The 21,068-nt window shown below is 34.7% G+C and overlaps 1 protein-coding gene across 4 annotated transcripts in view; it reads left to right on the forward strand.

Moving 5' to 3' along the window:
* Positions 1-21,068, forward strand: part of LOC143249641 (uncharacterized) — a 59,004-nt gene that overhangs the window by 9,759 nt on the left and 28,177 nt on the right. Inside the window, exon 1 of one of the 4 annotated variants that reach the window (XM_076499879.1) lies at positions 350-455. The exons of 2 other annotated variants lie outside the window; for them this stretch is intronic. In XM_076499879.1, coding sequence (XP_076355994.1) covers positions 396-455 — 60 coding nt within the window. In that variant the 5' untranslated portion in view covers positions 350-395. Of the gene's footprint in view, positions 1-349; positions 456-17,999; positions 18,190-21,068 lie in introns of those variants that run through there. One more of the 4 variants, XM_076499878.1, reaches the window with a different exon arrangement.

Here is a 21,068-nt window from a genome sequence, read left to right on the forward strand (position 1 = left end):
TGTTGTATTGTGCCTCAGCCGGGAAGTCTAACATAAAAGTAACTAATTTCTCGAGTCAAACCCCCAAGACGAGTGGATTGTGGTTAGAATTTCAACATAAATTTATTTTATTATTTTCTATGAAGTTGCATCCTTTTTGCTTCTACAACCAACATCTTTAATAAATATAATTAATGTGATAAAAATTATTAAATTTTGGCATTTGCCTGAAAAAAATAAAACTTTTTTTAGATATAATTGTTAATTATTATTTAGTGTAACAAGTTCAGCTTTCCACAGGTGACGTTAGTTTTCATCAATAGGTATGCCAACATTGTTTGACTTGGTTTGTTTAATCTACAGTACAAAATATTTTCGAACTTGAATGAGCTAAGACTTCAGACTAGTTCCAGGATATGAGCATCTCGATCAGTGAAACAATAATGATAGGTAAAATTCGAAGAATAAATAAATGTGTACGTTTGTATAATTTTTCTTATTAGAGAAGAATGTTAATGGTATAAATAGAGAGCAATATTTACTATTTTATGTTTTCATTTCTAGAAACTAGCAAGTGATGCATGACTTACTATGTATCACATAGTAATGGCTGTACTTTCACTTGCATGAATATACTCTTCTTTTTTTTTTAATTCTATTAGTTAAGCTTCAAATATTACATAGGCGATTTTTAATTTCTGTGTTGTTTGATGCAACTGACTGAGTTTTAATGTCATATTTAAATGCTGTAAGATTCGTTCTGCATAATGGTTCGAGTTTTTAAACGAATTACAGATTTTTGCTTTAGATGAGACAATAAAACAATAACGGTAAATTGATTTAACGTGATCTTTTTGGGCCGATGAAAAGTATGTTAAACATTAATGTTGTTCTAATAAATCAGAATTTACGATTATTTCCTTTAACATGTTCCGCAATTTGAAGTCGTGGATAAACGTTTTGAGCAAGTCAAATTCCATTGTTTGTTAAAACAAGACTTTGGTATCGTTAACTAGTTCTCCGTCTAGATTATAATTATCAACTCTAGTCTGTGTGTAGCTTTCTAGGAAATTTGGAAACATAAATCGTTAATAAATTTATATCAGGAAATTATGATGGTTATTTATTTTGTTTAAAATATATCAAAACGTTTCCGATTCTTCTGATATCACTTCTCTTCAGTTCATTTTTTAGAATTTATGATTTTCTAGTTTGTTTATTGTTAAGCACAAAGTTGCACAATACTCTATCTGTGCTGCGCCCACCATGTTTTTCAGAACCAGATTTGTAACATTATATGTCCTCAGGGTTAATGTTGACTCAGAGAAAGGAAACTTCCGGGGCCTATTCCGGTAGGAGTTAAAGAGCTTTAAAATATATATTTAGATTTAGAGTTCATTTAATGCATGTAAATTCAAGTCATTTGTTGATCTCTCTGCTGTTTCAAATAACTCTTGTTCATAACTATTTAATTAGTGGAACTGATTCAAAAGAGTGGACGGAAGACATTATGGTTATGTACAAACGGCTAAACATAAGTTTTTAATCTATTTTTTTACACAAAGTTATTCTTTATTGGAGTAAAGCAGTTTCTAAATGCATTTTTGAAGCATAAAACGTTATGTATTTTGGACCAGACTTTAAGTGCCAATTTTTCAGCTGGGAAGTGCAGAAAAAATCTTCTTTAAGTATGTTTTACACATTTCTTGAAAATATAACTAATAAAAAAAACTTATGCCGAAAATCTAGCATTCAGGCTACATTATGCCGTATCTTACCAACTTGATGAAGATGACTACTGCTTTTCATGTATTTTACTTTTACCATGTTATATTGTAGCGAGAATAAATACGAGGGCTGTTCAAAAAATACGCGGACTGTTTGAATTGCGCGGCTCCAGTTGGTTCCAGTGGAATCCGCTTGGTGTCGCTAGGTTTGCACAGATTAGCTGATTACGACGTTATTTCCCGATTGCAGATATCTTTATTTGTGTATTAGCTACGCGGTTTTAAGTGAAGTGCGATTTTTTCGTTTGGCGGATTTCAGAATGAATGACCTGAAGGAGCAACGACTTGCTGTGAAATTTTGTGTTAAACTTGGAAAATCTGCGACTGAAACTTTTGCTATGCTTAACACGGCTTACAGTGATGTTGCTATGAAGCGTACGGCATGTTTCAAGTGGCATGGACGTTTTAAGAATGGTCGACAGTCCATTGAAGATGATGAGCGTCTTGGACGTCCTTCCACGTCAACTGACGACCCACAAGTCGACAAAATCAACACCCTGGTGCGGGCAAATCGATGTTTGACTGTCAGGGAGCTTGCTGAAGAGTGTGGGATATCAGTTGGATCTTGTTACGAGATTTTGACCGAAAAATTGAAGATGCACCGCGTTGCTGCGAAATTCAGCCCTCAGAACTCGTGAGTTTTTGGCCAAACACTCGATCACTGTTCTTCCCCCCCCCCTACTCACCTGACCCTGCTCCTTGCGATTTTTTCTTGTTCCCCAAACTCAAAAGACCCTTGAAAGGAAGAAGATTTGAGACGATTCCCGAGATTAAGGCAAATGCGACGAAGGAGCTGGAGGACATTACAAAAGAAGCGTACCAGGACTGTTTCAACAAGTGGAAACACCATTGGGATAAGTGTGTGCATTGGGGAGGATAGTACTTTGAAGAGGTCCCAGACCTGTAACTTCTAAATAAAGTACATTTTGTTTTATGACGTCAGTCCGCGTATTTTTGAACAGACTTCGTAGATCCCTAATTATTTCTCGCTGATTTACCTTTGTAATTTATTAGTTGTTTCTTTTTAACCTAAATCTACCACTACTCACACCATTTGAATGTTAGCTATGCAGTTAGAGATACACACTTGTTTATGTAATCTCACATTCAAGGACTTTTCTTGCAGAGAAATGAGTTGATTTCTGACTAATACATTTCAAATCTACCCTACCATAATCATCGGCCCATGACTGAAATAAATATGGCGGGAAAAATTTTATGCCCTCTATATATTCCGTTTTGAAGCAAACCTGAAGTAAAGGAGCTCACGCAATTTTAAGTTCAGTGATTTTTATTGAAGAATGTAATCTAACTCTTACTCTTTCAGTTATCAATAACAACAACTGTATTGACTGTTGTGTATAACAACAAACAAAATGACGTAATTTGAGTATCTGTACTAGATATGCGCGTAAAGAAGATCGCATGTTTAAAAAATTATTATTACAATCTCTACATGAACATACCCAAAATATCACTTGATACCCTGTGTTTAGAGTGGGATTACATCGAATTATATACTTCCCGGATTGATTTTAGGGTCTAATCTTTTTATTTACTCAAACATTTGTAATTAGTATCTTGAAGATAAGCAAGTGTACAGAACATGATTATAGCAATATGTTAATTTAGATATTTTTTATATGTGAAAATTAAAGGGACAGCTAATAACAAATTTTCAAAACACAAATGCCTACTAATTATCACAATAATTACTTGAGGTATAACTACAACTTTTAACATGCTCCTTTTAACGTCTCACCATTGTTTATTTCCTTGGTTTGTTGGACGAACGCAAAACAAATTCAACATATTATATATGTTTGGAGATTTCTGTCCATCATGTATCATTCAGAAATTATATGTTTGTATAAGATACGTACTCGGAAAAAAGTGCCCCAGAACATTGGCGACATCGAAATGGACACTTGATAAAGCGTGGCCCGTTTTATATAGTCATGACAAATCCCATTCATTTATAACCGACGAATGAGGTTGTGCAATCGAGATATTCAAACTAGATTGACCTTCATTAAGTGAGTAGTAAACCTGATCGTTTAAGTTATTCGAATATTAACTTTTATTTTTGACTCCCGTCAAGTGGCACAATGGTATGTCGGCGGCCCTGTACTGCTAGAAACTGGGTTTTGATACCCGTGGTTGGCAGAGCATAGATAGCCCTCAGTGTAGCTTTGTACATAAAAACAAAACAAACAGTTTTGCATAACTTGTAGATATTTCAGTGTAATTTACCCCTTGAGTGAGAAGAAGGTATTACATTGATATGTACTTCTCATTTTCTTGTGCGTGTCTGTTGACGGAACGCATTAGAGAAAAGAAGCGAAAGTGCTCGCAAATTTTCCTTTCCAGTTTGAAGTATAACGTCTTTAATGCATGGTACGTTTACAAAAATTGTAGCCTCGATACCACTTACGTTATGAATTCCATGGTAAAACTAATATAAAAAAACAAACAAACTTCTATTAGATTATCACTTCCAGCTAAACCTGACGAGAAGTTGTTTAATCGCAAAGCTACATAATGAGCTATATGCGCTCTGTTCCCGTCGATTATCTAAACCCGGATCTTAGCGTTTTAACTGACATAATAAATTTAATTTTATAAATTGAGCTATTGACTAAAATAAAAGTAAATCAACTTGTTTTATTTTATAAATTACCAGGAAATCTGTTGCAGAGCGTAACGTGAATTTAAGTTAGTCCAACAAAAGTTCAGTTAACATGACTCCTTGTTTTATTGTAGAAACTCAGAAAAGAACCTTCTCTCATCCCACTTTTTCAAAGCATTTGAATGATAATATAGTAATTATTTAATTAGTGCCCTAAAAGATTATTTTTGCCGTTAAAGGTTAAATTTTGTTTTAAGAACTTTGCTCACCAACCAGTCACCTATGAACATAATACCCAGGACATCGTAACCATCATCTATTCCCTGAATGTCGCGGTTAATGTGAATGATTAGTGTAGCCTGTTAATTAACAACAGAAAATTACAGTTTTAATTTTAACCTGAGATAAACCAGATTTATACTGTTCAGTATTTAGGTAATACTGTTCTTTGGGTGTATTCTGATTTTGTTGAAATAGAATATACCTTAATGTAAGTTTTTATCGTTGTTATTGGATACAACTCACGACTATTTAGACTACTTTCACCAACACCCATCACATGCCACGGTTATGAATTACAGATTAGTATTTTCAAAAAGAGGTGGGTGGGTGTGTGATGGACACGTAAACAGATACTTAATTGTGCAAGTACGGTTTGGCAAATAATTCGAAACTAAAGGGAGATACACAAATGTCATGTTCAAAATCAGTTTTCTTCCAGCAATCTTAATAGGTATCCGACTCGACTCCTGTATCAGTTACGCACTTACATCCATACATTATTAAAATTATAATTAATTAATGGCAAAGCAACACAACTCTCACCCTTCATTTAGGTTATGCCCGAAAAAACACTGAGTAAAATCAACCACTGATTGGTAACCTTAGTTGGTGTTCCTTCAAACTGAATTTCCCATTTACGATTCGAATTTGTTTGGATGTGGGAGTTAATTAAATTTCATGTTTTACTATAGAGCCGTCCTTTAAAAGCACAATAAAATTCAACACGTCATAGAAAATCGTGCTTTATTCTAGTTAAGTCTTCTTCAGCGAACTGTAGAGTTTTTTCAAGTACTCTTAACAGCCTTTTAAAGCTTTAATATATAGCGTCATAGTCACGTCATAGTTCGAGCCTTTGGTGTTCCCTATTGAATCAGTCGCTGATTTTCTAAATCTAAACCGTCTTAAAACTTAAGTAAACAAAGTTAGTTGTTACCATGAGATACATCTATTTTTTTTCTTACTCAAACTGATAATTCTGACAGCAAATGCGAGAGAAACAGATAGTAAAAGGTACGATCTGAATTTCACAAACTGGATAAAGCTACGTATATTTCCCCCCTATTTATATTTATATTTATCACATTACTTGGTTGCTTTTAATTTCGTCTCGTACACAAGTTATATGTCTCTCGAGTGATTTCGTTTTTTCTAACCTATATATATTACAACTTTGGATTACTAGTTTTCTCTCCTTTAAGAATATAATTTCACTTTAGTTTTCCTGAATAAAATAAAATGTCTTTTGAAAATACGAACTTTACAGCTCACGGACGAGAAAAAGTTTTAAAGGAATTTTTTTTTGGTTAGGATGTTGGAGGGAGGGGTGACTTCAAAAATGTTAAATCAGTAATAAAACATAGAATAGAGGAGACAAACATTAATCAAGCTTAATTTCTAATAGGATTTTATTACGAAAGAAAGGGGAGGAGGCTAAATGTCGGGATTTTATGTTGTTTTTATGACAATATTTCTCGGGGGTCTTCCTCCAACACTCCTAAGGTATTTTGTGGGCCCCTCCACGACAAAGATTAACGACCTGCCTCTGATTTCTATCTGTGTACTTCATTGTTACACACAATACAGTGCATGAATCAGAGACCACTCATTCATTACCATTTATTTTAAATTCTAAACATGCTAAGTTCCTTTTGGTGCGGGTATTTCAGAACTTTAGAATGTCTGAAAGCAAAATGAATCGCAAATAAAGCAAGTGTTTAGATCATTTCTTCATTATTTTCTGTGAACACCCTTAGTTGAAATCATTGCTTGAAGCCGAAAAGAAATGCTTTCCTCTCTCTTTTAGAGATGCTCATTGGTAATTAAGTTCCAGACGTTTTAAAATACTGACTACAGTACCTTCTTTGATTTACGCTGTCTTCACAGTTTTTCTCTATTAAATCTTAATAGATAAGATATTGTTTTACTAGCTTCATTAAATGTTTGGGACTGGTATCTTAGAAATAAAAGCATGGTAAATGCATATTTGGCCCAGCATGGCCAGATGGTTAAGGCACTCGACTCGTAATCTGAGGGTCACGAGTTCGAATCCCTGTTACATCAAACATGCTCGCCCTTTCAGCTGCGGGGGCGTTATAATGTAACGGTCAATCCCACTATTCGTTGGTAAAAGAGTAGCCCAAGAGTTGGTTGTGAGCGGTGATGACTAGCTGCCTTCCCTTTAGTCTTGCACCGCAAAATTAGGGACTGCTATCGCAGATAATCATCGTGTAGCTTTGCGCGAAATTAAAAAAACAACAAACAAACAAACAAATGCGTATTTAATTATATGTGGGCACGTTCAGGACTCCACTATTACGGTACAGATCAACAACTATAGTTGTGATTCAACAGCCTCATTCTTCAACGCTACCTTCACCAAATGTAACTGAAGGTTGCATATCGTTTCCATTTAATATTTCACTATTCCTGCAATGAACGGACTAGAGTCTACTATTTCTGAAAATCTTTCACTTTGGCTCATCAGATCAAAATGCTCCATATACCGATTGTTCAAGTTTTTATGTTTTCACAAACTTAAGTTTCTTCTGTTTGTACTTTTTAAAACAGCTTTCTTGTTCTCGTGCTCCGTTTTATCCCTTTTTGACGCAATCAGGTGGTGTCAGTGGAAGGATAAACTTTGGTTTCTTGAAGTTTTGCAGCCAGACAGCTACTAGACTTATGCTCCTCTCTCCTGTGGTTCTGCTATATAAGTCTAAGGCTTATAACGTTAAAATTCTTGTGTCGATACCCGTGGTAGGAACAGCACAAACAGCTCATTTGTGTAACTTTGTGTTTTAATAACATTAACAGATTTACTTCCGTCTCTAAATGAAGTAAGCCTAGACTCTAGATTACTTAATATCTGGAAAGACTGGATGCTCTTCCAGGCCTTTTTTGTCATGATCAGTACCAGTTTCATTATGTGTTTTGATTATTTATAACCTCAGTTTCTGGTACTTTTTTGTGATGTTTTACTTTATCAAAAACTGTGCGTCTTGGAGCCATTTTTCGCATTTGAAAATAGAGCAGTTGTAATTGAGTCAGACTAAAGAAATTTTTATTTGCTTTTTATAAGACTACAACAGTAAATAATAATTCTAATGATAAAGGAAACTTTTTAATACTAATACAATAGAAAAACAATAAATGTATGGAATGCTGTTTAATGTTGGACGTCATTATTATCACAAAACCGAATGTTTCGGTTCTCATAAACATAACTGAAGTTAGTTTTGGCATTCTTACAATTTATTTAATTTAGAAAACCAAACGCGTAATCTGTAAAGTATTTGAAAAATAAACGATTTAAGATTGGCATTATTATTGTATTAACTTCTAGATACATTGTACAGATTTGTACTTGCATAGTTGGAACGTATAACGTTTAGAGAAATTGCCTTCATTTGCGACAAGTGACCCATAATTACCACAGGACTACTCTTGAAAATAAAGGTCGCACTTTTTCTCATCATAGTTTCGTAATATATATATATTTATTTGTATGGTGGCTTTTTTAACTAATTTAAATTTAATTTTATAAAATTATTTATAAATTTTAGATTTATAAAAGCTACTAGATAAGTTAAATAAATTCAATAAAAATGATACATTAAAATCCATAAAGATATTCCTATATAAGATGTCGTCTGTTGAAAAGAAACTTTTCTTTGTTGATAGTTGGCTGATGTAAAATGTAAAATCGTAGAAATGAACTTTATAATCTGTACCAATCATATGGGATTAGAAACATTTTTGAATTTTTTTTCTAGGATTTCTTTGTTATGTGTTTTCTCCAACTTGTTGATTAAGAAATGTCAATCGTTCACTAATAAGAGACCTATGAACAATATTTTGTGCAGTCTGGGTATGTCCAGGCATGAAGCTGTTCTGTGGAAGTATGCAGCCCGGGCATGCCTGGGCAGGCCGGAGCCAGCTTGACACTGTCTCAGCAGGCTATAAAAGTGGCTTGCACACACAGATGCTGCTTATTGGATTAATATAGACCTTATAGTGTGTACGTATTGTTTCAGAATATAGCATTGCTTCAGTAGCACTGTAACAAGTAGGTAGTATGTTATAGACGTTTTACAGGATGATTGGTGTCGGTCAATATTTCTTGTCAATGTCGTAACAGCCGCGATACATTCTGCTATATTTGTGGCGAATATACGCTTGTTCATCAGAGACGCTCAATGACTGCTCTTGTGAATAAAGCATATCATCTGTAGTTCGGCTATAAACTTGGTGATCAAGACCAGGAATGGGCGCCTCACATTTGTTGTGCGACATGTGCTGTCTGAGAGCTTGGCTCAGAGGCACCCGATAATAAGGCGAGAACAGGAAGACCATGTGACGGACTGTTGCTTCTGTTTGACTAATGTGTCTGGTTTTTTTGCCAAAAATAAGAAGTCAATTGAATACCCTAATCTGCCTTCAGCAATGAGACCCGTGCCACATGACGACAGTCTTCCATTTCCAAAACCACTAGAGGAATGGACCTTAGACGAACCAGATGAAGAAACTGCAATGCAGGGAACTGGCAGTGATACTGATCCGGATTTTGAACCGTGCTCCTCAGGCGATCCACATCTCATAACACAGTCAGAATTAAACGATCTGGTCAGAGATTTGGATTTGTCAAAAGCAAAAGCCGAATTGCTGGGTTCGAGACTGCAAGAATGGTGTTTGCTGTCACCAGGTACGAAAATTTCTGTTTTTCGAAGCCGCCAAGATGATATAACCAAATTCTTTGCACAAGTTGACAGTCTCTGTTTCTGTGTTGACATCGAAGGATTGTTCCCTGCTTTGGGTTGTGACCATGACCCGCAAGAGTGGCGTTTCTTTATTGATTCATCAATGTTAAGCCTCAAAGCTGTTCTCAATTGTGTAACAACACAATGACAACGTTCACCCTTCAATATCTGTTGGCTATGCAGCACACATGAAAGAAATCTACGAAAACATGGAAATATTGCTGAAGCACATTCAGTACAGCAAGTACAACTGGAATATCTATGGAAATCTGAAAGTCGTTGCTCTGTTACTGAGACTGCATCTTGGCTATACAAAGTACTGTTGTTTCATCTGTGAATGGGACAGTTGTGCCATTATTCTAAAATTATTAGTCACATTATTCTAAACAGAGCTGGCCACTCCGTAAAAAGTTAGTTCCAGGACAGAAAAATTTGGCGCATGAACCGCTTGTCGACCCAGGAAAGATTTTTTTGCCTCCTCTTTACATAAAATTGGGACTTATGAAGAATTTCGTGAAAGCAATGAGCAAAGAAGGCGAAGGTTTTCGTTATTTAAGGCAGATGTTTCCAAGAATAACTGAGGCCAAGATCAAAGAGGGCATTTTGTTGGCCCTCAGATCAGACATGTTATGAGTGACAAACGGTTCGAAGATCTGTTAGTTGGGCAGGAAAAGATTGCCTGGAAAGTCTTAAAAGACGTTGTTGACAATTTTCTTGGCAATTACAGAGCCCCACATTACATTCAGCTGCGAGACAAACTTCTCAAAGCGCACAAAACAATGAAGTGCAACATGTCACTCAAGATTCATTTCCTCCACTCACATTTGGACTTCTTCCCTGCAAATCTCGGTGCTGTCAGTAACGAACACGGTGAAAGGTTTCACCAGGGCATTGCTACAATGGAAAAACGATATCAGGGCAACTGGCATCCGTCACTGCTTGCTGACTACTGTTGGACACTGCAACGTGATGCACTGGACATTGAATACAAACGAAAATTAAGAGCTACACACTTTTAATTATGTTGAACTTAATAGCGTATTAGAAACATAAACGCAATTAAATACGTTATTGCCGGTAAACAGTTAACATTCTATTTCTCAGAGTTCCTACGTGATGAAGCAAAACCAAAACTATATTTGTGCATGCCCACCAAGTATCTGTCGCAATCAGCAAAAACTTTTCAGGAAGCAAAACTTAAAAAAGAAATTGTTGTGCAGTGTTTGTTTTATAGGAAAGCTACACTGGTTTATCTGCTGTATCCACCGCGGAAAAGTCGAACCCCTCATTTTAGTGTTGTAAATTCATAAATTTGCCTTTATTCCCCAGGAGACGTCTAAGTGATAGAAATTCAGTAAAGTACGAGAGATGTTTTGATAGAATATTTTGATTATTTACACGCTACCCAAAGTGAACATTACAGTAATATATTTTAAGGCTCACGCAATACGTATTTTACTACTGTCTTTGTCCCAAGCTGCTGTATGTTGGAATTTATTTTCGTTTCAATAATAAACGTTACACAACTGACTTTGTTCCAAACTATTGTAAGTTGGAGCTTAACTTTGTTCCAAACTATTGTAAGTTGGAGCTTAACTTTGTTCCAAACTATTGAGCTTATTTTTTAATTTTCCTGATGTGTTTGTTTGTAGTTAAAAGCGTAAAGCTACGCATTGAGCTATCTGTGCTGTGGCCACCACGGGTATCGAAAGGCAGTGTTCAGCCATGTAGGCTTCCAAACTTACTAGTGTACCACTGGGAGGCTTGCTGATCTGAGGTTCTTGCCTGATTTTATTTCAAACGTTCTATAGACGGCCATTTCTACTAATTTTGGTTATTTCTTTATGAGCAGATTCGTATTATGAGAATAATGGCGCGTGTGTGTGTGTGTGTGTGTGTGTGTATATATCATTTCATTGACAGCGTGGCTTCGCACTTTGGACTTGTAGTCGAGGCTTGTTTTCATTTTGTTGTTCTTTCCTAGAGCAAGACGCTTTACCATACTTGTTCCAATCTATTCAGCTATATGATTATATTTTCTGTGCGCTAGGGTTTAACTTGCATCTTGTCCGTAGAGAATGGATCACCAATGTTATCTACTTGTGTTGAAAGCTAAGTTTGAAAGGCCTTACACTCCTTGTAAAGATACTACAGGGATTTAAGTTCCTATATGCATACTTTTACTTTATGGAGTTTCACATAACACAAATATTTTAACTTCAAAATGTCAACATATTTTGTTTAATCAACAATAAATTGCTAAAAAGTAGTTTGTTCCATTTTATCATTTTTATAATATATATTTTTAACCGCTGTACCAAAGTGAAGGGAATTGGACAGGTTTGCTAATTTGTTTGCTTCTGCTAAGAACATTTTTAATATTCATACATTTGTATGTATGTTTGCATATTGTATGTATGTACGGTTGAGGTGATAATACTCAAGACTAAAAACACAAATTTAAAACGGATTTGGTTCATTTTTACTGCTTTAGGTGGAACATATGGGTATTAGGTAAGAAATGTTACTATTTCCTTTGGTATTATGTAATATCTGGCAACACATAAATAGGTTTCCTTATACAGATCATCACTGAAGTTTGAGCTAAGTCGAGTATAATACAAGTGATATGATACTGTGTACAGCTGATGACATACAAGAAACATGATACTGTGTACAGCTGATGACATGCAAGAAACATGATGCTGTGTACACTGTTCCCAGATACAAAAGAATCGGTCCGAAACTCTTGCCAGTTGTTTCATAATATAAACCTGCTCGACAGTAAATAAACAGCTGCAGTGTCAATAGTTAATTCGACGTTTGTGTATAGATATAACTATACAGTCACTGGCATGTAGGTTTATTTATGGAATTTAAGTGTAACAGAAACAGCGTTGAGCGAAAAAGTAAAAATGGGCAACGGTTGTGACTTCAAGAGTGAAGGAAATAGTTTATTTTTGTTTTATTTCTTTGTACGGATTGTGCTTTACTTGGATTGATTATTGTTCTTTTATTTTCCCATGTATTTAACTGAAACTTTATATTTTTTAAATTAAGGACTGTCTGCGTGAGGTTTTGTATTAAAGCAAGTGAATAAGAATATATAGTTTCAGGTCAGTTTAGAAACGCTCTACCACTGTAAAATGATTATGCTTTGAGAATTACGTACGATTATTAAACTGGAGCAACATTACGGTGTATATTTTTGAGTGGCTTAAAACTGTTTCAGCTCCTGGCTATTCTCGACTCTGTGACTTTAAGTAAAAGTTGTTTTTAGCAGACGTTTTGTTATGCTGAAATGATTCTCCATATTAATACGTCCTGTCGTGCTCTATCTGACGACCGTTTATCTTAACAAGTATTCAACGTAATTTCCATTGCAGAAGCCTCCGTCGTAAAACTGTCATGTTAAATTCTCACCATTCTTCCCTGTTTTTTCCTCAGTGTTCATTTCGACGATCCGAATGCAGGTATCTATAGACATTACCTCTGGCTGTTGTCAGGTACATCTTTATACGGAAAAACATTAATACTTGTTTCATTTTCCAGCTGCTTCAGGTGTAGAAAGGTTGGACAGATATGTCATTGAAGCAGCTTGTGTACATGTGACTTGTGTCGCTTTTCTAGACGGAGAGCTTTGTTCAATGCGTTGCATACTATTGTGAATGGCTTTTACTGCTGATATGAATTTTCGTATGTTCTCCTCTGTAATAAGACACCACATTTTGTTTTTCAATGGTGGAGTAAGATTTGTTATAGGTATTTTCCTGGATGGTTCTGGTACCCTAAGTTGAGCCATATTTCTTTGTTTTCCAATGTAATAGTACATAAAATATCCTCGTATGGATATTCTAAACCTCAATTTGGACATAGTGTTTTGGTCTGAGTATATCAGTATCGTTTGTTTGAAGGTAAGCACATTATGAGCGATTTGTGCTTTGCCCATCACCAGTAGAGAAACACGGTTTCTAGTGTTAAAAGTCCTGTACCACTAGGGAGCATTAGAGAAATGTCTTGATCGGAAAGGGATGTTACTTATATTTCTCAAAAGGTATTAGTTTTCGGTGATATCACAGTACTTAAAAAATTCCAAACAATGTCAAAATGTGGTTGTGCTGCTTTCTGTTCAACCACGATTTTATATTCGCTGTACTTGTCATGCCAGTTGGTTACTTTCATATTCAAAAGCGTTGTAATATAACATACTAAACCCTACAAACATTCTGTTTTCTGTACATTACTTATAGCAAGAACAGTAAAGTTACTCTGCTTGTCATCAGATTTTAAACTTCTTTCTTTTTGAAGAAACGTATTTCTCAGTTCTATCCATAAAGTGTCCCTTCCGACGTCTTGTTGGTCAATAATAGTATTTTCGTTTGTATTTATTATATCTATCTGTTCCTATCTTATCTGTGTATTTGGTGTTAAGAGGTCCCAGGCCTTCCTGTTGATTTTTTTTTATCCAGTTCTTTATCGCTTACTCGCAAATAAAATATGATTTATGAATTTTATTTCAAAGCAACTTATGTAAAGCATGCAATTGGAGTTTACTTTTTTTTTCTGTGCGATGACATCAGAATATACACCAATGATTTCAGTAGCCTAGCGACAGTTGTTAATATATATTTAAGACACTTGTATCTGATAAGATTTAGCTAATATTCATTTTAGTACATTTATTCTGATCTTATTATTTGAACGCATTACGGTTTTCATGACGTGTTCCCCCCCCTTTCTAACAGCTGTACACTTTCCAGTGTCACTACATTCGTATTCAAATGTGGCTTTAGGTTTATGCTTTGCTCAAGCAACTCGTTCTGTTAAGGTCCGGCATGGCCAGGTGGTTAAGGCGCTAGACTCGTAATCTGAGGGTCGCTGGTTTGAATCGCTGTAGCACCAAACATGCTCGCCTTTTCAGTCGTGTGGGCATTATAAAGTGACGATCAATCCTACTATTCATTGGTAAAGGAGTAGCCCAAGTGTTGGCGGTTGGTGGTGATGACTAGCTGCCTTCCCTCTAATTTTACACTGCTAAATTAGGAACTGCTAGCGCAGATAGCTCTCGTGTAGATTTGCGCGAAATTCAAAAACGAACAAACAAACATTCCATAAAGCATGTATATAGAGTACGAATGTTAAATGGCGCATGCGTATCAAACACTGTCTACAACCTGTCATGCGCGAAATAAACATATATTACCAGATTATTTGGTATGTCGGGCAGGAATGAAGCAGGTCCAAGGCATCATCTGAACGATGATAATGGCTACACTTCTTCATACACAACAGGCTTTGCATGCAAAGCTGAAGTGAGTACTAAGAAAGTATTGTGTACGGCTTCGGAAGGTTAGGTCAACGGTCAATTATCTGTGTGAAATCCGGATAGATAAAAGTGCGGTGTTTCGAAAGAAGTTATATGGTGAAGGTGAAGTGAGGTAAAAGAAAAAAAAAAAGTTATGTAAGCGCCTGAATACCTTGCTTTAGCATTTGCATCTTTACATACAGCATGTGCTAGATCTTAGATCACGGAACTCTATATTAAAATATATTTATTCCTCAAGCTAATTTACTGATGTTAGAAGAATAACTCTGTGAACTTCAGAGAACTTACTGACTGTGATTAACGTTGTTAATTACCAGTTCTCAACCCACTAAACCTGTGTACTGACTGTGATTAACGCTGTTAATTACCAGTTTTGAGCCAACTGAACCTGTTAATACACGTCGTTAACGATTTTTTTTATTCTTCGTTGTATGTTGTTTAACCTTTCAAGTTTCTTTCTTTCCTTTCTTATGGCCTTCGTTCTCTGTTTGTAGTATTTTGATTGTCTGCGTTAGTACGCGATCATCCATGAATTCAAACTGTGTTTAAACATAATTACTAGGGTAATTTGTCTCATTTTGTACAAAGCAAAAAATCGTAAAATATTAGAAAAGACAGTTATACGGCAGGTTTTACTTACAGGCAACGCTACTACACGAACAAAAGATTTAAGGGTTTGGAAATTTGGGCTCAATTCTCTCTCTGTAATCAGTGCACTAAAAACAAAATTTAGTGTTATTGAAAACGTGTGAAAGGCTTAATGAATTATTCGGTTTGTTTGTTTTTGAATTTCGCACAAAGCTACTCGAGGGCTATCTGTGCTAGCCGTCCCTAATTTAGTAGTGTAAGACTAGAGGGAAGGCAGCTAATCATTACCACCCACCGCTAACTCTTGGGCTACTCTTTTACCAACGAATAGTGGGATTGACCGTCACATTATAACGCCCCCACGGCTGAAAGGGCGAGCGTGTTCGCTGTGACGGGGATTCGAAATCGCGACCCTTAGATTACGAGTCGAACACCTTAACACACTTGGCCATGCCGGGCCTCTATCGTGTACAAGGTTATTTTGGTTTATAATGGAGACTAACTAATTAATAACTTTTATGTATGGTAATAGTGAAAAGTGAATAACTGAATGAATAATTTCTTACTCTTAATGGATTATGACTGGTTTATGTTTTATTTATCAAAGCTATTTCGTAGAAACAAATAAACCACAGATAATTTTGAAAGGATGTTAAAATCACTCATTTGTGAAGAGCTGTCTTTGTTATGAACGATTTGACTTGTTTTACAGCTTATCTCGTGATGACGAGAAACCCACTTGAAGTAAAAATGTTTTCTCGAGACGGCTGGTATGGGTATTAAAACTTTAATTGAAATAAAGTACAGAACAACGTTTCAGGTTAACAAAGAGCATTTGCAACTGACCGGTAACGGTCATTTACAAACTTTGTTAACCTGATGATGATCTAAGACGGATGAAACGTTGTTCTGTACTTTATTTCAATTAAACTTTTAATACCCATACCAGCCGTCTCGAGAATACGTTTTAACAACTTATTTGTTATTCTAATAGAATACCCCTCCCCCTCACCCAGTGGCGCACCGGTATGTCTGGGGACATTCAACGCTTGAAACCAGCAGATCACAAACAGTCCATTGTGTAGCTTTGTGCTCAACTACAACCAACCTGACAAAGTAAATTTTTGGAAGATATTTTATATAAAAACATCCTAATTTTTGGTACAAAAAAAAAGAGAATAATTAGGTTATTGAATCTTTTTTTTTTGTTCTGAAATTATTTGAGGTAAGTTAAATGTATATAAATAAGTGAATAAGAAAATTAAACAGTAAAATAGGCTTAAAAAGTGAAGTTTCAAATGTACAATAAAAAGCTGTTTCTAAATAGGAAAAGCAAATAAACTCTCTATAATAAAACACTTTGATAAACAAAGTATTAATGCATTGAACTTCGAATTTAACAAAAAAAAATAATCGAGGAAAAACCAAAGAATTTGTTTTTCCGACAAAGTCGATGCTGTAATGCGGACATAATAAAATGAATACATAAATGAACTATTATAAAACTATTGATTAGAATATTTGAAATTTTACCATACATTTACAGGTTTGTTTCAGTGCGTATGCCACTTTGCTCTCAGTTCCTTCTTTGATTAACTTCCTCAGCCAATCCATCATTAAACACAAAGTTAATGAATTTATTTCAAAAATTCAAGGGAACCTCAAAAGGTACAATAACATCATATAAGGAAAAACGCATAGTGAGTCTCTAAAATCATTTCAGTATAGCTTACTAAACCTCTATGCTATACTACACTATATATTTTCTTGTTCTGTAACCTATTTAGTCACATGTTTCATGCTGTTTATGTTCTATGTTATGTACGCCCTTACCTTTTATTATCGTGAACCAAACAAAATTCATTTTCATAAAATCATTTATGTATTATTTGGTTTCAATACAAAAAATGCAAACTTCACTCACAGTATTTTTTGCTGTAAACTCTTACGTTTTTATGAAAAGAGAAGTTATCACTATTTCCATAAAATTACTCGGGTGCTTGGATTTATATTTATTTAGATATAATTACATTCAATACATATATAAGTAATATGTTGATTATACCATAAAAATTATAGCTTGGCTGACATTTGTTTTCTTTCAATTCTTAAAACATAAAAGAGGCCCGGCATGGCCTAGCGCGTAAGGCGTGCGACTCGTAATCCGAGGGTCGCGGGTTCGCGCCAAACATGCTCGCCCTCCCAGCCGTGGGGGCGTTATAATGTGACGGTCAATCCCACTATTCGTTGGTAAAAGAGTAGCCCAAGAGTTGGCGGTGGGTGGTGATGACTAGCTGCCTTCCCTCTAGTCTTACACTGCTAAATTAGGGACGGCTAGCACAGATAGCCCTCGAGTAGCTTTGTGCGAAATTCCCAAACAAACAAACAAACAAATAAAACATAAAATGTTCGGCACTTGCCAAACTCAAATCTAGCGACGTAGTGGTAACTGATATAAGTAAAACACAAAACTATTACAGTAACTGTAAAAATTCTCGACCTTCAGCTATTGAATCCAAAAAGATACTTTGTAAGTATTGAATATTTTATTGCTTTAAGATTACACCTTGAAAAGATTAGGCGTCCTATCTTATCTACTTGTATGCCCTGTAGTGACGTGGATATTTGTTTATGCATTAATAGCTTTTGATTTTTAAAAGAGTGTACAGCCTTTAGAATTTTATTTTGAAAACTGTTTGCTTTTTATAAGGTGTTTAATACATTCTCACGATCAGATCGTATCTGGACGAATTCGTTAAAAACATGAGAAAACATGCTATCATAAACTCAGAATGTAAACCACTTACAGGTTCTGAAGGTTGTTACGGATGCTCATTGTTCAAGGTAAGCCCTGCGTTACTGATGCAAAATAAGAACAGTGTCAGTCCATTTTGATTCTAATGTTTATTTAGTTTTAGTTTGTGTTTGTCCTCTGAAGATAATTTGTCCCAGATTTGTTTGGTTACTAGTGATTACCACGTGGCTAAGATTTTCCACATTCTAAATAAGACGCAAGTTTGTATGTATTTCTGTAATTTATTGTAATTTAGAGTATTAGATTTAAGTACTTCAGTTTGCATTTTAGATACGTATAACACAAGATAAATTAATATATAACATTCATATCATTAAATACTAATAACTATGTTGGCCAAATGAGAAAGGCGTGGCATATCATCTCACATGAAACTTTAAATGGAATATTTCTGCGTTGGTGCTTTGAATATCACTAAACAAGCGAAAACTTCATTAGGTTTGTTTTTGGACTAAGGAAAGACAACACCACCAAATGTGAGAGTACTGTTCGACTATATATTATTAATTGTAATTATTATTGAAAACTTTTAGCACTGGTTTAAATTAATACTAATTGGCAACCGAAAATACAGTAAGTTCTCAAGTTCGATGGAATAGAATCAGCAGATAAATAACTTAAAATTTCTAAGTACAGTGATACAATAATTGTGAAGTTAATATAAGCATTACGCATACCATACACTAAAAACTTATGAAAGAATAATATATACAAATCAATAGGAAAATATTCAGCTAAAGAAACGGTAATCGGCTCTAAAACTTAACGTAAGAGTATATAGAATATTAATAAACTAATAATATTTTAAAATAAAGCTAACAGTTTTGAATAAGTAACTTACGTTTTTTAAGATTGCAAGTTTTTCTCATTAGTAATCAGTATGAGGTATATTGAGCTCTTTTCATTTTTATAGATGTGTAAAGAAAAACAGTAAAATAATATTCACGTATTTCTCTCATGAATAAGGACATTAATGAAATACTTTTAATTAAGTTTTGTTTGAAAATAGTCTACTTCGTTACTAGTCTGAGTGCAAAGTGATTTCATGTTATGATTAAAAAAAACTATTCTTCGTTCCGAAAACCTCAAATATTTATATTTTGTTATTTTCGGTACTTCAGCTATGTGGGGTCTGTAACTTGACCAATCATATATCCATCATAAAAAAAAAAAGAAATAAATATATAAAGTATTATTTTTTTCATGCAAAAATGACTACATATTATTTCATTTAAAATACAAATGTTTAGTCTAAGCAGCTTAAGTCTCAGCGCAAGATATTTATATGTTATTTTAATATATTGACTTTGCACTCATGCCCAGCTAACATTACATAAATTGTATTAACGCGGTGCATGTGCACTCATGTTACGTGTTCAGTAATATAAAACTGACCTTTAGTCGTCCCTAACTTGGCTGTGTTTTAGTGGACTAGTATTTTATAATATACAGTCCCATTTCAATTATTGCATGCCATATATATGTATAGAGATTATTACTATTTAGAAATAAATTACTAAACTTATTTTTCTTAAAATATCGAACAACAAACCTAGAAATAAAGCAAACAAGTATGTTTTCTTACTACGACTTTTGAACTCGGTTGCTGCTGGACAAAAGTTGCTAAGTCTTGTAAATTTCGCACTAGAAGGATATCAAACACTTTTTTAGGTTTTATATATGCAATTGAATAACAATAAAAAACCCATAACTATATTGATAATACGGATTTACACTATAGTTTGTTAAGCTTGGTAATTAAGATGTATTTAGATTTTTTAAAAAATATGTAACTTCGACCACACTAAAGACATAACCCATTTTCATGAATTCTTGGCTCGAAAAAACATGGTAACCTTTTTACAGATTAAAATGGATGACAAGACTACTCTTGGGCCTGGCATGGCTTAGCGCGTTAAGGCGTGCGCTTCGTAATCTGAGGGTCGCGGGTTCGCGCCAAACATGCTCGCCCTCCCAGCCGTGGGGGCGTTATAATGTGACGGTCAATCACACTATTCGTTGGTAAAAGAGTAGCCCAAGAGTTGGCGGTGGGTGGTGATGACTAGCTGCCTTCCCTCTAGTCTTATACTGCTAAATTAGGGACGGCTAGCACAGATAGCCCTCGAGTAGCTTTGTGCGAAATTCCAAAACAAACAAACAAACAAGACTACTCTGGAAACATTTTAAGCTGTTGATTGGTTATTTACATGTCATATAATGTAGTAAGAGACTGTTTCAAAAAATGGAAAGAAGTGAACGGATCCACCATGTTTGATTCAGTACATAAGCCATATCTCAGCAAAATAAAAAAGGTACGAGCATTTTATTTATATATTATAGCTTGTCAATGTTAGTAATTTAAATTTCTAATTTGTACAAAACTATAGACTTGGTACTCTAATATCACAAACATCTAATTTTAAACAGTGCTCCATTCAACATGCCACGTGACTCACTAAAATCTATATTTAGGTGTTCTTTTAATATTCACTTTTAAATCATCAAATTAACTCGTATATAATATCAAAGTTTGAATTATAATCTACAGCTTGATTTCAAACTTATTGACATAAATTTCATAAAATAGTAGTTTAATAAAATTTTGAATGGAAGTCAACAAGCATGATAAAATAGCGTTTGATTCGTGACTTGCCGCGAAATGGCTAGTGTAGTGTGGGATGATGGAGTTACAGAACAAAAGTTTTACGAAACTAACAAGTATTATAATAGACAATATATTTTGGAGTACAAATATAATGTAACTATCGTGCATTTTCTCTTCTTCAAACTCTCTACTAAATTTTTCAAACGAAGATAAATTTAATATACCTAATTGAAATAAGAGAACTTGCTTTACAAAGTATTTAATTAATTATTTTTTGTGTATATTACTAAAACAAGTCAATTA

Source organism: Tachypleus tridentatus, chromosome 4 (assembly GCF_004210375.1).
Source record: "Tachypleus tridentatus isolate NWPU-2018 chromosome 4, ASM421037v1, whole genome shotgun sequence".
Classification (NCBI taxonomy): domain Eukaryota; kingdom Metazoa; phylum Arthropoda; class Merostomata; order Xiphosura; family Limulidae; genus Tachypleus; species Tachypleus tridentatus.